The sequence below is a fragment of the Glycine max genome, chromosome 4 (assembly GCF_000004515.6).
Source record: "Glycine max cultivar Williams 82 chromosome 4, Glycine_max_v4.0, whole genome shotgun sequence".
Lineage (NCBI taxonomy): Eukaryota > Viridiplantae > Streptophyta > Magnoliopsida > Fabales > Fabaceae > Glycine > Glycine max.
The window spans coordinates 35,205,789-35,222,093 of NC_016091.4; the positions used below are offsets into that span (position 1 = coordinate 35,205,789).

General features: G+C 41.9%; 1 protein-coding gene across 4 annotated transcripts in view; it reads left to right on the plus strand.

Moving 5' to 3' along the window:
* The first annotated feature begins 4,126 nt into the window (after positions 1 to 4,126).
* The window catches only part of LOC100802776 (DNA-directed RNA polymerase 3B, chloroplastic), a 52,707-nt gene continuing 40,528 nt past the window's right edge, over positions 4,127 to 16,305 (plus strand). For 3 of the 4 annotated variants that reach the window (XR_005890975.1, XR_005890976.1, XM_006578407.4), the window contains exon 1: positions 4,127 to 5,038. Coding sequence is in view for 2 of the 4 variants with exons in the window: in XM_006578407.4 (XP_006578470.1) it covers positions 4,280 to 5,038 (759 nt within the window). In the remaining 2 variants the exon portion in view is untranslated. The remainder of the gene's footprint in view (positions 5,039 to 16,305) is intronic. The other variant, XM_006578406.4, reaches the window with a different exon arrangement.

The window sequence follows — 16,305 nt, forward strand, 5'->3', positions numbered from 1 at the left end:
TTTTGCAGGGTCTACCTCTATGCCCCTACTGGAAATGATATGCCCATACTTCAAAAATTAGAGTACCATCCTGAATATCTAAATTTGAACAAAAGGTTCTAACTAAATCAGGATAATAAGGAAGTTTTAAAGATATAAAATGGATTATCCCGGAGTTTTGAAATGCTTGAAAACAATCAAACATTTCATCATCAATGAATGCCAAGTCTATAAACTTAGGGTCTATGATGGAATGAGAAGAGAAAAGGGAAGTGTACCGGATATGTTGTTCTCCTCGTTCTTCCGAGGAGAACAACGTAGAAGATGATATAGAAGGAGGAATTGATGCTGGCTGTGCTCCAGAGGCTCTATGGCATCGAGTTCCGGTGGCCGCGATAGAGGTTGAAGCCCCCTTTCGCTTCTTCGATGGTTTTGCCGTTGTAGGAGTTTTATGAGAATTTTAATCAATAGAGATGAAAAAGAATTGAAAATGATGAAGAATGGGCTTTGTGGGAAGTGATTTGGTTGAGAAATGAAGAAGTTATGTGATTTTGAAGTTTTGGGTAAAAGAGGTATGTTGCGGAGAAGAAAATGAGAAGACTGTGTTTCTGACATTTTGTATTTATAGAAGGAGACGCGCTGTAATCGATTATACAGTTATTGTAATCGATTACCAAAACTAATACTATATATGTAATCGATTACGTGTGAACTGTAATCGATTACAAGAAGTCTGTTCTGCTGTAATCGATTACTCATAGTGGTAATCGATTACCAGAGAATCAAAACTAAATTAAAAAAAAATCAGTCATGAACACATACATGATAACTTATAACATTTCAATTATTCTAGCATATCAATATAATTTTAAAAGAATTCAATCATGTCAAATCATACATAGTCAATTTCAAGCATGATCAACTAAAAATTCAATCAATCATGTATATTCAAATCTTTAAACTAAATATAATTAATTAATCATAATAAATTTTAACATAATCAAACAATTTTGGAATTATCTTCAATTAGCCACAATAATAAAACTTAATTGAATGCAATAATCAAACTTTGAGATAGTTCAGATGTTACCTCTTTTGAGATGTTACTGATAATGTTGTCAAGAAGATGCTTTTAGGAAACATTCTACTCTTTTGCTTTAGTCTTTGATTTCTTGAGAATCATCTTCTTCGCTTTCATAGTTCTTTGTTAAGAGGTTGATCTCTTCTTTCTCAGAGCCTTCAGATGAATCATTATCGTCCCAAGCAATGTAGGCTTTCTTAGCCTTCCTTTCTCCATAATTTTTCTTTTCAATTTTCTCAGTCCATAATTTTTCTTTTCAGTTTTCTCAGTCCATTGCTCAGAGCCTTCAGATGAATCATTATCGTCCCAAGCAAGGTACTGCCTCAGCTTCATTTCCTCTTCTTTCTTCTTCTTCTTTCTTAATTCTCTCAATTCTCTCCACTTCTGAACCTTGGAACCCCTTCCTCAGCTCCCCTTCACGCCTATTTATAGAAAAAAGGCACTTGGGACAATGGTAGCTCACCCAGGCGAGCTAAGGCTTACTCTTGAAGTAATTGGCTCGCTCAGGTGAGCCGCAACTCGCCCAGGCGAGCTGGTTCCTTCAGGTTGAAGTAATTTGGGGCCCCAGGCGAGCCACAGGCTAGCCTGTGCGAGTTAGGGTCTCGGAAACTCAATGAAAAGACCCTTTTGTCCCTCATTTTTTTTGGTATTTTTCGCATTATTGTTCAAAACATTGAACGATCTTTCGTCTTATGCGGTAACTGGCGTTGAACAATGCAGTTTGGCTAGCGAGAATCAAAACATCAATGAATGATAGTCCCTAGACGAAATTGGGGTCTGACATATTGCAAAGGATATCTTAGCTATTCCTGTATCATCAGTAGCTTCTAAATCTGCTTTTAGCATCGGTGGCCAGATTTTAAGTCTTCATCGTAGTCAACTTCATTGGACTACTTTAGAGGCATTGATGTGCACTAGAAGTTGGTTATTGAGGGTAGAAACTAATGGTAAAATATCTTGAATACTTAATTTAGTTATCCTATTAAATAACTATTTATTTCTAATTTAATAACTAATTATTTACATTTGATACAGGTATTTTGAAATCTAAAATTCTTGCACAAAGTGGTACTTTGGTTAATGAGATAACTTCATATGATGAAAGTATATGCTATATAAGAATGTAAATTTTTAAATGATTAATTTCTTCTTTATATTAAAATTTTGGTTTATGGTTTATACATGTGATAATGCAAGTGATATGATGGGAAGTGGCCATACTACCCACTTGGAGGAATGAATACTACATATACTTCCAATCATTGAAGAATTAGGAGTGTAGCTATTTTTATTTTAGAGGAATGAACTCTACATCTAATGTTGGAAATTTATTCTAGTTACATACATTTGAGACTTATTTGAATCTTGTGTGGAATATTTGAAACTTATTTCGAATGTTTAAAACTTATGTTAATTGTTTGTTATTGATAATTATATCTTTTATGTTGTGATTGATATCCATAATTATCACTTTGATTTATGCCATTGTTGTCCAAAATTATATTTATGCTATGATTGTTGTTTATATATAAATTTTTAACAAGATATTTTAATTGTATTTCGGGGATGGGGCGGGACGGGGAAAAACCGACCCCTAGTGAGTTTAGGAGCGGGGGGTAAATTTCTAGCCCTGTTGGTTTTCGGGGGCAGGGGTAGGGTAAACAAAAACCGCCCCCGCTGTCATGCCTAGTTTTAATTATTCTAAAAAGCTAAATAATAATCATAAAATATAACATCAATGAATTGGACAACAAGAGTGTTTAAAAATAAAATCTCTTTAACTAAAAGTCATTCGGGCTTGATCGAGTTGGGTCAAATTTGACACAAACAATAAAAAAAAATCAATCCGAAGAGTCAAGTCAAGTCAATTTCCTCAACTCTTGAAAATCCCTATAATACCCATCATGAAGTCATAATTAAGAAATTTTTTTAGGAAACTAACCTAAAAACTAAAAAATTTAAACTGAAATTTTGGTGCTCTTAATTTTTCAAATCCATGATTTTCGTCATCTAATTCTTAATTCTAAAATTTGCTTTCCCTAATTATATGAATTGATGATTCTGATTCATCTTGGTGGATTATTAATTATTAATTTAATTAAAAGTTAATTAAAAATTATTAATTATGAAAAAAAATTAATCATGACACAATTGGGTGTGTTATTGAAGATTTGTGCGTGAGAGGGAGTATTCGGTTGACATGATTTGGAAAATTTTGTTACTAGAAACTGTTGTTGGAAACAAGGGAAAATGCGGAGTCTAAAGTTGAACCAAATGTTTTCCGATGAGGATGAATACTGTCCTACATTATGGTGGAGCGTAAATGTTGTGATTAGCGAATTAATCGAAGTGGATTTGTCCCTGTCCATCCACCTCCGCAAGCTTTTGGTTGACGAGGATGGTGAGAGCCCATGTGAGGTTGCACCTAAGTCCTGGCGACAACTTCCATGCCTTGGTGGGAAGCAAATGCATGAGTTTTGTGGGGAAATCGACGATATGATTAAGGTAAAAAGGGAGTAACACGGACGAGAAACATGGCCTTGTCGTCGAGGTTTTCGGAAAATGTGGGATCAGTGTCAATGTTGATGGTGGAAGCGAAGGTGATTATGGTATTATAATTGAAGATATCCAGCAATGAATTGATTATGGTATGCACTTGTAACCTTAGGGTCGCAATTCATTTTGGATTGCAGTGATGGGTGGCAAGATGTCATCGGTGCAAGCGACTCCATATATGATTGTGCAACCAAGGATATTTTTATTATTAAAGGGTTTTTTTTTATAATAATTAATGTTTTTTAATTAATTTATAATTAATTTAATATTTATCATGATTTTTAGTTAATAATTTAATGCATCAACGAAAATCATTAATTTGTAATACTTGGAAATCAAATATTACAATTAAAAATGAAAAACACCGAAATCGTAAATTTAAAAAACTAAAAGTACCAAAATACAATTTAATCAAACTAAAATAATAAAATATCTTTAATTTTCATTTTATGTTTATTTTTTTAAAAAATTCTGCCGGGTCCATAGGATTACAAGGTTTAAGAGAGGTTTGAACCTCATCCTAGAAGGCGAGCGAAACACAATCATCCTCTCCGTTTCTTTCCTTCCTTCTCCTTCCTGCCCCCGCGCGTGGTTCCGGTCTCTCGGAACAATCAACACAACACCAACACACGTTCACGCTTTCATTCATTTTATAAACACACAATGACATTGGCATCTTCATTCCCCACTCCACAGGTTCACGCTTTCGACAACCCCGCCAGAAGTAGAAGTCACCTTCACATCATTAAACGCAACAAGCCCCACCGAACCCTCCACTTTCTCTTAATCCCAACCTCTCCCCCCTCCTCCGCGCTCCTCTTCTCCTGCTCCTCCTTCCCCCTCACCCACTCCGACCCAATCCTCCAGTTTCGCCACCACCACCTCCTCTCCACCGACGGCAACTTCGTGGTCGAAGACCTCAGCGCTGCGGTTGAGGAGGACGCGTCTCCGGCCGCCGCAAGGATCTTCGTCCAGGAGCCGCCGTGGCTGTTCCTGAAGGGTTTGCTAATGCAGGAAGAGGAGATGAGACAGAAGGGGAAGGAGAGGGAGAAGTATAATTTGCTGCGAAGGAGGCAGATTGAGGCGGAGACTGAGGCCTGGGAGAGGATGGTGGAGGAGTACAGGGAATTGGAGAGGGAGATGCGGGAGAAGATGTTGGCGCCCAATTTGCCGCACGTCAAGGCGCTCCTCTTGGGCTGGTTCGAGCCGTTCAGGGCCGCCGTGGAGGCCGAGCAGACGGCTCACCACGCCCGCCCCAAGAAGCAGCAGGACTCCATTGCCCCCCACGTCGACGACTTGCCCGCAGATAAGGTGGCCGTCATTGTTATGCATAAGATGATGGCCATGGTGATGGAGAGTGAGGAAGGCTGTGTTCAGCTTGTTCATGCTGCTATTCATATTGGCTTGGCTCTAGAACAGGAGGTAATATGGCACTATTTTGTTTTCAAATTATTACAAGAATGGGTTAGTTTTAGCCTTTTAGGTCAGACATACAATACATAGCTTTGAACCACCGAGCATGTAGATCAATTGGCATGGGTTGTTCCACCTTAACAGTTGTCTCCATTCGAAGTTGTTCCTGGCTCGAACATGATTGCTTCCATTGGAGGATACCTGATGTCTAGACCATAAAAAATACAATGCATAGCTTTGAGATTAACCTTGTCCTTGAATGTAGTGGTTGGGTAAAATCCCCTCTATGGGTAGCTTTTGAAATATTATTGATATTGTAGGTAAAGTCCAGTTTACTTCCATGTGACTGGTGACTCTTGTTTTTTTTTTTTATCAGCAAAACTAAATATATTATATATATATATCAATGATCAAAAGTACCAGAGGTACTAGTACATAGGGATATACATCCTGATATCTAGACACCGAGACTAAGGTATTCTAGATATTAGGAGAACATGTCTTTTGTTCTAATTGTAACACCCATTACATGATAAAACCCTGACTAATATTGCTTGCCCATTGATTGAGATGAGTTGAGAAATGCTTCTCAAAATGTCTAAGCCAAGTCCAAGTCCAGAAAACAGCTTCATCGAACAATCTGTTAGCATCAAATTCTGCGTTTGAAAACAGAACTCTGTTTCTGGTTTTCCAAATAGCCCAAGTTACCGCCATCCACCAGTATCGCCATCTCTTACTCCTTAAACCTTCTGCCTGGATAGAGATATGCTGTAGAAAATTCTGTTTAGGTCCAAGAGGAAAGGCAGTATGTAAGTTCAGCCAAGACATCGATTCCCACCAAATTGGTTGGATAAAGACGCAATGGAAGAACAAATGAGATGCCTCCTCTAAAGCTTCTCTGCAGAAAGGACATCGCAGATCCTGCAATTGCACCTGTCTCCTATGCAGATTCATCCGTGTTGGTAGTCTATCTTCTATTAGCCTCCAAGCAAAAACTGAAATTTTGCTAGGAATTTTAATCTTCCATAATGCCTTACACCAGTCCTGTTGCTGACCCCCTTTAGAAGTTTCCAAAATCAGATTGTAGGCACTACGAGTGGAATATACCCTTGTTTGATCACCTAACCATTCCCATTCATCTGATCCTTGCTGCTGAATGTGTATACCTTCGATATCCTTTAAAAAATTGATTGCTGACTCAATTTCATTTTCGAACAGCGGTCTTCTCCACAGAAACTGCCACTCCCAACCTGACTGCATGTGCTGGCCCATGTGTCTGATGGTTTGGTTTTGCTGTGTAGATATTTGGTACAATCTAGGATACCTCTCAGCTAGAGGTTGCTGCTGCTGATGCCATTTATCTTCCCAAAGCCTGACCTTATCACCTCCTACAATTTTCCACCTCATGTTGCTGTAAACTATGTCTCCATGTTGTGCTGAATTGACAGTTTGTTTTAAATCTTTCCACCATAGAGATTGATGCCCTGCCCTTCCTTGTTCATATAAGCTCCTCCATCCTCCATACTTTGACTCCAACACCCTGGACCAGATTTCTCCCTTCTCTTGCATATAATTCCATTTCCATTTGGCTAGTAAAGCAAGATTAAAGGTATCAATATCTTTAATCCCCAGCCAACCTTTTTCCTTTGGCATACAAACTTGGTCCCATTTAATCCATGCAATTCTTTTTTGCTCTATTTCTCCACCCCACAAAAATCTACGTTGTATCCTTTTGAGCCTTTCCACCACTGTTTTTGGGATCCTGAAAAAAGACAAGAAGTAAATTGGAATTGATGTTAGTGCAGCCTTAATTAATGTCACTCTCCCTCCCCATGAGATGTATCTTTGTTTCCATTTTGCCAATTTCCTCTCATATTTGTGGATAATGTTGTTCCACGTTTGTGTTTGCCTCGGATTAGCCCCTATAGGTATGCCAAGATATGTAAAAGGAAGAGATAACAGGTTGTAGTTTAAGTAATTAGCAGCATCACTCCTCCACTGATCTGAAACCCCGAAAGCTCCAAAGCAACTCTTAGCATAGTTAATCTTTAGGCCCGAGATTAACTCAAAGGCCCTCAAAGTAGCCTTTAATGCTTTCACATTTTCCATAGTTGCTTCTCCAAAAAAGATAGTGTCATCCGCGTATTGTAATATACTAATGTCAACCTTTTTTGATCCCACTGGATAACCCCTGTACATGTTTTCAGCTATTGCCTTTCTCAGCAGTCCAGATAAGGCTTCCATCACCAAATTAAACAAGAAGGGGGCCAGCGGGTCCCCCTGTCTAATTCCTTTTTGAGGTATGAACTCATTTGTAGGACTTCCATTCACCAAAACTGACATTGACATAGACTTGAGGCTTCCTTCAATCCAAGTGATCCACCGGGAGTTGAAGCCAAACCTTCTCAACATATACAACAAGAATTCCCAAGATACCGAATCATAAGCCTTCTCAAAATCGATCTTGAAGATAAGACAAGGTTTGTGGTTCTTTCTTGCTTCATCTATTATCTCATTAGTGATTAAGACACTTTGCAGCAAATGTCTACCTTCAATGAAAGCGAATTGAGTTTCCTCAATTATTGCTGGCAGCACTCTTCTAATTCTGTTTGCAAGCACCTTGGCCACTATCTTGTACATGCACCCAATTAAGGATATGGGTTTGTATTCTCCCAAATGTTGTGGGTTTGAAATCTTGGGAATGAGAGCTATAAAAGAAGCATTACAGCCTCGGGGGATAGCACCATTAGCATGGAACTCATGAATATATCGAAATATATCATGCTTTATAGTTTCCCAAAACTGCTTTATGAATCTGAAATTAATACCATCAGGACCTGGGCTCTTATCATTGCCACATTCCCAGACAGCATTCTGAATTTCGGTTTCCTGAAATGGTGCCACAAGCATGGAATTCTGTTGTTGGTCTAAGGATTTGAAACTGATGCCATCAATTCTAGGTCTCTGAAAATCTGCTTCTTGAAATCTATTGGAGAAGAAGGTTCTGATTTCTTCCTTCACCTTATTAGGTTCCTCTATCCAAACACCTTCAATGAGAAGTCCTTTGATGCTATTTCTATTTCTGTTTGCATTCACCCTGACATGGAAAAATCTTGTGTTGCAGTCTCCTTCCTTTAGCCATCTTGTTCTAGATTTTTGCCTTAATAATGTTTCATGTGCTTGGGCAGCCACCCACAAATCTTCCTACAACTTCTTCCTTCTTGAAGTTTCCTAATCAGCCATATGTCTATGTAGTGTGTCCTCCTCTAATTTATTAAGCTCCACTTCCAGTTGCTGAACTTTTTTAAAAGTATCCCCATATTCTTCCTTGTTCCATATCTTTAATCTGCCCTTCAACCTTTTGATTTTTTCTTTTAATACATAAGCTCCCCATCCTGAAACTTGGACAGAATTCCAGCAATGATTGACTACATCTTTGAAAGATTTATCTGTTAGCCAGCAATTGAAAATCCTAAAAGGTTTAGGACCCCAATCCACATTATTAGCTTTGATAAGAATAGGACAATGATCTGAAAAATTCCTTGCTAAAGTGAACTGCACACTTTCTGGCCACATGTCCCTCCATTCAGGGGATATTAATGCCCTGTCTAATCTGCTTTTAGATTCACCATTTGGCCTAAACCAAGTGTATTGCCTGCCCACATTAGGAACCTCCAATAACTCCATGTCTTCAATCCATTCATTGAATTCTTGCATGCTATTATCACCCACTAATCTGTCTGTTTTTCCAATTCTTTCGTTCGGGTTCCTTATGCAATTAAAATCCCCAAGCACACACCATAACTTTATTTGAGATGCTTGTTTCAGCTGTCTCACAGAATCCCACAATAGTCTTTTGTTATTTATATCGCAGGGAGAATATACTGTCACAATGCAGATTTTCATGGCCTCTCTGTTGCAAACTCCTTCCAAGAGCATGAAACCATTTCCAGTGACCTTGTTTTGTAACTTGAAGACTGATTCAGTCCACATGCACAAAATGCCACCTGCTGAATTGATTGCAGGTTGCATCTCCCATTTAACTTCATCACTACCCCATATAGCCTGACATAATGTTCTATCAATGCTATCTTTCTTAGTCTCCTGTAGACATAGCATTTGAATATTTTCTTTGTTGATTAATCTCCTTATGGCAGCCCATTTTACTCCCTTCCCCAAACCTCTAACATTATATGAGGCTATATTCATGGGTCCCTAGCATTATCTCCCAACCTCTCAACTTCCAATCTGTCTCTGGTTTCCATACTGCTTAATTTTTGTAAAATTTCCCTGTGGTGGGCATCCTGATTGTTTCCAGTGTTCACCCCCAATTGTTGGATCAATTTCCACATTTTAATAGCTTCCTGGGTCTGAATAGAACCTCCACTTGCCTCCTGTTCTTGATCTGAGTTGATGTCTCTACTTGCCTCCTGTTCTTGATCTGAATTGATGTCTCCTGTTTCACTTTTGTAATTATTTCTTTTATTGCTGTGCCGTATGATATTCAGTGGCATATGCCTTCCTTCCAGGCTTCCACGGGTTTGACTCCTCCTGTTAGACCAACTTCCACGGGAATATACCCGCCAATTGCCTTCCATTGCTTTTTTAGAAGGTGTATGGGCCAGGTAAGTGTGAGGTTCATTAAGTAATTCTGTTGGCTGGCCCAATTGAGGCCCACATTGTAAGTGAGTAGACTGCTGTTCAAAACTATTTCCTTTGTCATACAAGCCTTTCTTTTTCACCTCCATAATCTGCTTACCCTTATTCGGGTTACCTTCACATTCAAAAGCACGTGGAGCTGGCTGGCACTTCACATCACTGCTCTCTCCCTTCTCTCTCTTTCCACTTTCGTGAATAACACTGGTACCACTGCTCTCCCCCTTCTCTTTCTGCCCACTCTCAAGAATAGCATTGGGTTGCCGTGGTTGACCGTTGAGGTGAGTTTCCATACATGGAAGGTTTGCCGCATGCACCTCGAGATTTGCGTCGAACGTTGGCTTGCTATTCAGAGTGGTCTTTATCCGCAGGACGTCATCTTTATCCATGGGGTCTTCAGTCCGCTTCCATCCATTGGACAAAGCAGTCACAGTGGTATCTCCGGCGCCGACGATACCCTGTGGAGTGTTAGGGCGGTGATTCAATGGCGCGGCTCGCGTAGCAGTCACTGTGGTGTCTCCGACGTCGACGAGGCTCTGTGGAGTGTTAGGGCGGTGATTCGATGGCGCGGCTCGCGTAATCTCGCAGTTAGTACCCTCCAAACAAGTGTCTTCTACGAATTCATCTCCGGTGCAGCTACCATTGGATTCCTGTTCATCCGACGTATCGCCGTAATAACTTCGTTTGCTATGATGTTCGCATGTCGTTGAACCGCACTCCTCAGCAACGTAGGCCTTGAAGGTGTCGTCGGCGACGTGAACATCGATGATGTGCGTGATCGTCGGCGGCCATGGGGTCCTTATAAGGACCCGCGCCCTATCCACTCGTCTTTTAGTCTCAACATCATCATCTACATCTACCATGTCTCCCATGGTTCCCACGATCTGCCAGATGTGATTCCTACCCCAAACTTGCAAAGGAATACCCCAACATTGTATCCACACCATCCTGTTTCCAGTGCGAAGATTTGGCTTCCATTTCTCCAGAGAGTAGACCAGAGAACCATTTGGTCCCCCATTCATGAGTTGTGCAGCCACGGCTTCGTTCACTCCAGTTAACAAGACTAGGTCATCCCCCAGGTATCGAGGGGTTAAATCCAGTCCTAACTCCCATCTTAGCTCCTCTTCCAACACTTCGAACTTGGCAGGGTTAGCTAATCGTCCAACCCATGCGTCTTCTAGCCACTGAGTTTCCTCCTTCTTCACAGATAAAAGTACAGAGGAGGTGCTAATTTCGTGCCATGAAGAAGGTTGCGGTTGTTCATGTTTTGGTGGCTGATTGTCATTTTTCTCCCTCACCACATCCGCGTACGAGAGTGTTAGTCTCTGGGGTTGCTGCCTATTTCTTTGGTCACGTATGGTCATGTCTCCTCTGTCAGTCTCTATCTGTCTACCCCTGTTCTCATATGTTCGTCTCGCTCGAGTATACTTGGGAACGTTGACGAAGAGCTTCAATCCTCCAATGACGCTATTATCTAGCTTCCGCGCCAATTGTTGAACATCATTGACCCCCTTAAATCGAACAAAGCCATATCTTCTTCCATTGTAGTTCCTTCGATTGGGTATGAAGATTTCTCTTACATCTCCCCATCGTTTGAAATGCTGCCAAAGATCCTTCTCTGTGATCTCATCCGTGAATCTCTTGAAGTAAAATGAAGAGATATCTGGGTGATCTCTCCAATTTGTAACAACTGCACTCTGTCGAACTCTTCCTCTTGTCTCGGTATACCTCTCATGGGGTTTGTTTCTGAGGCTCACACGATTTCTCACATCTCTCTTGGCTCTACTGGTCACTCGAACCCACCCTGTGTCTCTCTCAAGGCATTCCTCCCGTTCCTCTCTCTCTATTCTCTCTCTCCTCTCTCTCTCATCTCTCTTTTTCTGGTGACTCTTGTGTAATACAGGGTTAATTGGCTGGCTGCATCGTGAATGCCAATGCAGAATAGAAGAACTAGATAAGCCTCTAATGCTTAAGTGGTTTAATATAGATTGGAATTTAGGGTACAATTTCACTGCCTTATGATCAGTGATCAAGAGATGAGAATGGGAGAGAGAGAGACAGAGCGACAGAGAGAAGGTGAATGTGGGAGAAAGAGAGAGCGACAGAGAGAAGGAGAACGTGAGAGACAGTCAGGTTTAGTGAGTGAGAGGGAGAGAGAGAGAGGGAGAAACAGTAGGAGAGAGAGAGGGAGAAACAGTAGGAGAGAGAGAGGACAAGATAGACGAAAGGAGTCAACGAGGGAGAGAGGCCGCATCAGGAACAGAGACAATCATGGGAGGAGCTTCTCTAGTCCACACTCACAAAGATGGCGCGAACACGGAGCTAGGAGACAAGACTTCGAAGCAAATACTACCTTCTTTTTGGAAGAGGAGCAGCGCGGGATTCAAACCAACCAACACCAGGGCACGTGGACTCAAGTCAAGGTTAGGAGAAAGGCTCGTACGAAACCTCTTTCGGCACATGGAAAGGAGATAGCTGGTCAACAAGACCATCACCAGACCACCAAACGCGGAAGGGGCTCATCATCATCGTGGAGGGACAGACCAGACATCACCTCTTTCTACTTTTCCCATTTTCCGGATTATGTCCGTGAGAAAGATCTTTGGAAGATTTTTCAGGAGTGGGGTAAAGTTTGGGAAGTGTTTATACCTTTGAAGAGGAATAAACAAGGCCATAGGTACGGATTCGTAAGGTATAAGGGGGTAGAAGATGGAGAGCGTCTGGAGCGAATTCTTGACAACAACGTATATATAAAGGGGATGAAGCTTTTTGTCAATAAACCAAGATTTCAGAGAGGTGGCCACAGGGTAGACACAAGCCAACCAGGGACCCAAGGTAGAGCAGGAGCCAAACTCTTGGAGCAGGTAGTATCTGAGAAGTCGAAACACCATATTTTGTTACCGCCAAAGCTAAAATCATATGCGGAAGTGGTGAGACACCATTGTAAGCAGGGGGGAAAGGAGTCACTTGACACACAACAAGGTAACGGAATACAGGGGATCACGTTGGGGAACGTTGTAGAGTCCATACTTATTCAAACGAAAAAGGAGAAATCAAAATGGCTTGACAAAGTCTGGGTGGGTCGTTTAAAAAACATTGGAATGTTTGAAAGGGTGGAGGAGGAGATGCAGGGGATGTTCGGAGCGGATGTGAAACCTGCATACTGGGGAGAAGACATGGTCATCCTCCACGATATGGACGACGACACGGCTTATAATATCAAACAACAGGAACTTGGTAATGGAGGAACTCCTTTCTCTTCCATTCAGAGGTGGACGCCGGAGCTGACGCCGTCATATCGCCTAACCTGGCTCCTCATTTGGGGCGTTCCTTTGCAAGCTTGGGACACAGAACATTTCGCAACCATAGTGGGGACATGTGGGGATCTTGTGGAGTTAGACGCGGCAACGGAGGATAAGGTTAGGATGGACATCGCATGGGTCCTTGTTCGCACGAAGGCGAAACCAAATATATCTTTGTCGGTGATCGTCGTAGTGGATGGAAGTCGGCATCGTTTGGAGATTCGTGAAGACTTAGCTTCTGGGTGGAGACGGACGGTACATTTTGAACCCGAGGAGGGCTATCCTCTGTCTCCTTTCTCATCGGAAATGGAGGTCTCGGATGCAGAGCCAAACATCACCCTCCCTCGTGGAGCTTCTCCCGACCATGTTTCCGGAAACCATATCGGAGACTCCCCCATCCAGTGGCCCTCGCCTGGCATGGCGGAAGAGGGTCGGAGTCGCCGGAACCTTGGTTCCAGCAGGAGGAGGAATCGCGGAGATCCCAAGGCTGGTGATGACGTGTCCACATGCAGACGCCTTGAGTTAGCTCTTGGTCCCGAGAAGCTGCTGACACCTAGGAGAGAGGTCCAACAGCATTGCAACGGCCATTTCCCTATGGACTTACCTGGTAAAGGAAAGCCAGACCTTAGGCTTCCCTGCACTAGACAAAATCAGACACCATTAGTGGAAAAAGTAGATACTGCAGAAGACATAGCTGGTTCAGAGGAAGGAAGTATCCATCGGGTACTGGAGGAATATCCCGTGGTCATGACCCCTGTGGATTATCCAGTGGTTAACCATGATTCAATCTTGATGGGTTTGAATGGAACGGACTTACGTTCCCGACACAAGCAGGGGGAGGGGGTAAAGAAGATATTGGGCCTGGAGAATAGTGGCCCAGCTACAAATGATGTTAAAATAACCCCTGCTCTTAAAGTGTATAGGAGAAAAAAGGAGTGTGGATCAGAAAAACCCACGACCCAACTAAACCTGAACCCAGTTTTTAATAAGGATGGAGAAGGGGGTGTATCTGAAAAGCTGGGTACTGTTAGTAACACCATTTGTGGCTATGTAGAAGGCACTTCTCGGGCTTTAGATACAGCCCCTCCGACCCCTTCTCAGGAGGGACCTTCTCATAGCCCCATCTCACCAAGCAGTTTCAATAAGGATTACTATGGAGCGGAGGAAGATGCCCACTGGGAGATTGCTAGAGATTTGGGATTATCCTTTGCAGAGGACACCATTAATATGGTCCAGCAGAAGAGAGTAGCAGATAGCAGTGGCAATTCACCTGCAGTAGCAGCAGAGATGGGAAAGCATCTATATGACCCATGAATATTTTGTCCATCAATTCGAGAGGTTTGGGTAGCGGGGTCAAAAGGTCAGCTATTCGGAAGTTAACCCTGGCCAACAAAGTTGATATCCTCTGTATTCAAGAAACTAAAAAGGAATCCATTGATAAAAAGCTTTGCCAATACCTGTGGGGGGACAGCCTTGCCTATTGGGAATGTCTCCCTTCTAGTAATGCAGCTGGTGGCCTTTTATGCATTTGGAATAACGAATCCTTTGAGGTGGAAAGAAGGGTCGTGGGTAGTGGTTTTATTTTGCTGGAAGGTAGGTGGACTAAGGAAAATAAGAAGGTCATAATCACCAATGTCTATGCCCCCTGTGACTTACAAAGAAAGAGAAATCAATGGGAAGAACTTCTGCAGTTGAAATCCTCTTATCAAGAGGGTTTGTGGTGCATCTTAGGTGACTTTAATTCGATAAGATACCAACATGAGAGAGTGAGCTCTTCTCAGTCTGAGGGCAACTCTTCTAGTATGGCTGAATTCAACTCATGGATTTCAGATATGGCCTTAGAGGAGGTCAGATCCTTAGGCAGAAACTTCACCTGGTACAGGCCTAATGGGAGTGCTATGAGCAAGCTGGATAGGTTCTTCTTATCTGACAATTGGCTGGAGCAATGGCCTGATACTACTCAGTTTGTGCTGGATAGAGATTTTTCAGATCACTGTCCTATCCTTTTGAGATCCAAAATCATTGATTGGGGGCCTAAGCCTTTCAAGATTATGGATTGGTGGATTCAAGACAAGGGTTTCCAGGATATGGTGTTTCTCAAGTGGAACAATTATCATCCTAATGGCTGGGGAGGATATGCTCTCAAGCAAAAGGTGAAATTCATCAAAGACTGCATTAGACAGTGGAGCTTTTCCAATGGAGTTATCACTGCTAAGAAGATTCTGGATCTAAAGAAAGAACTGAATGCCTTGGAGGCTGGTATTATTGATAGAATTCTGTCACCAGCTGAAGTGGAACTTAAGAAATCCCTTCAAGAGCAGCTGTGGTATGCAGCTAATTCTTATGAATCCATGTTGCGGAAAAAGGCTAGAACGAAGTGGCTAAAAGAAGGGGATAAAAACTCTGCTTACTTTCATAGAATGATCAATCACAGAAGGAGACACAATGCCATCCAAGGTCTGATCATAGATGGGATGTGGGTCCAAGAGCCTAGTAGAGTTAAAAATGAAGCTTTTAATCATTTTAAAGAAAGATTTGCTGAACAGAATTTTAACAGGCCAACCTTGGATGGTGTTCAGCTAACCTCTCTTACTTATGGAGAGAATGAAACCCTTGTGGCCAGATTCACAGAAGCAGAAATCACAGCAGCTGTATGGGGTTGTGGAGGAGATAAGAGTCCCGGCCCGGATGGCCTTAACTTTAATTTCATCAAGCACTTTTGGAAGATCTTGAAGCCTGATTTCATGAGGTTCCTGGATGAATTTTTTATCAATGGGTCTTTCCCAAAAGGAAGCAATGCTTCCTTTATAGCTCTCATACCCAAGCGAAATGATCCCCAATCTCTCAATGACTATAGACCAATCTCTCTCATAGGTTGTGTCTATAAAGTTGTATCCAAGCTCTTGGCTAATAGGCTGACCCTTGTTCTTCCCCATCTCATTGATGAAAGACAAACAACCTTCATTAAAGGGAGACACATTCTGCATGGAGTGATGATAGCTAATGAGGTCATTGCTGAAGCTAAAACAAAGAATAAATCCTGCATGTTCTTTAAGGTCGATTTTGAAAAAGCTTATGATTCGGTGTCTTGGGATTTCCTTAATTACATGATGATGAGGATGGGTTTCTGTGACAAGTGGAGAAAGTGGATCCAAGGCTGTCTCTCCAGCGCATCTGTATCCATTTTAATCAATGGCAGTCCCACTAGGGAGTTTATCCCCGAGAGAGGCCTTCGGCAAGGGGATCCCCTTGCCCCTTTTCTCTTTAATCTAGTAGCAGAAGGCCTCACAGGTCTTATGAGGTCAGCCATATCCAAGA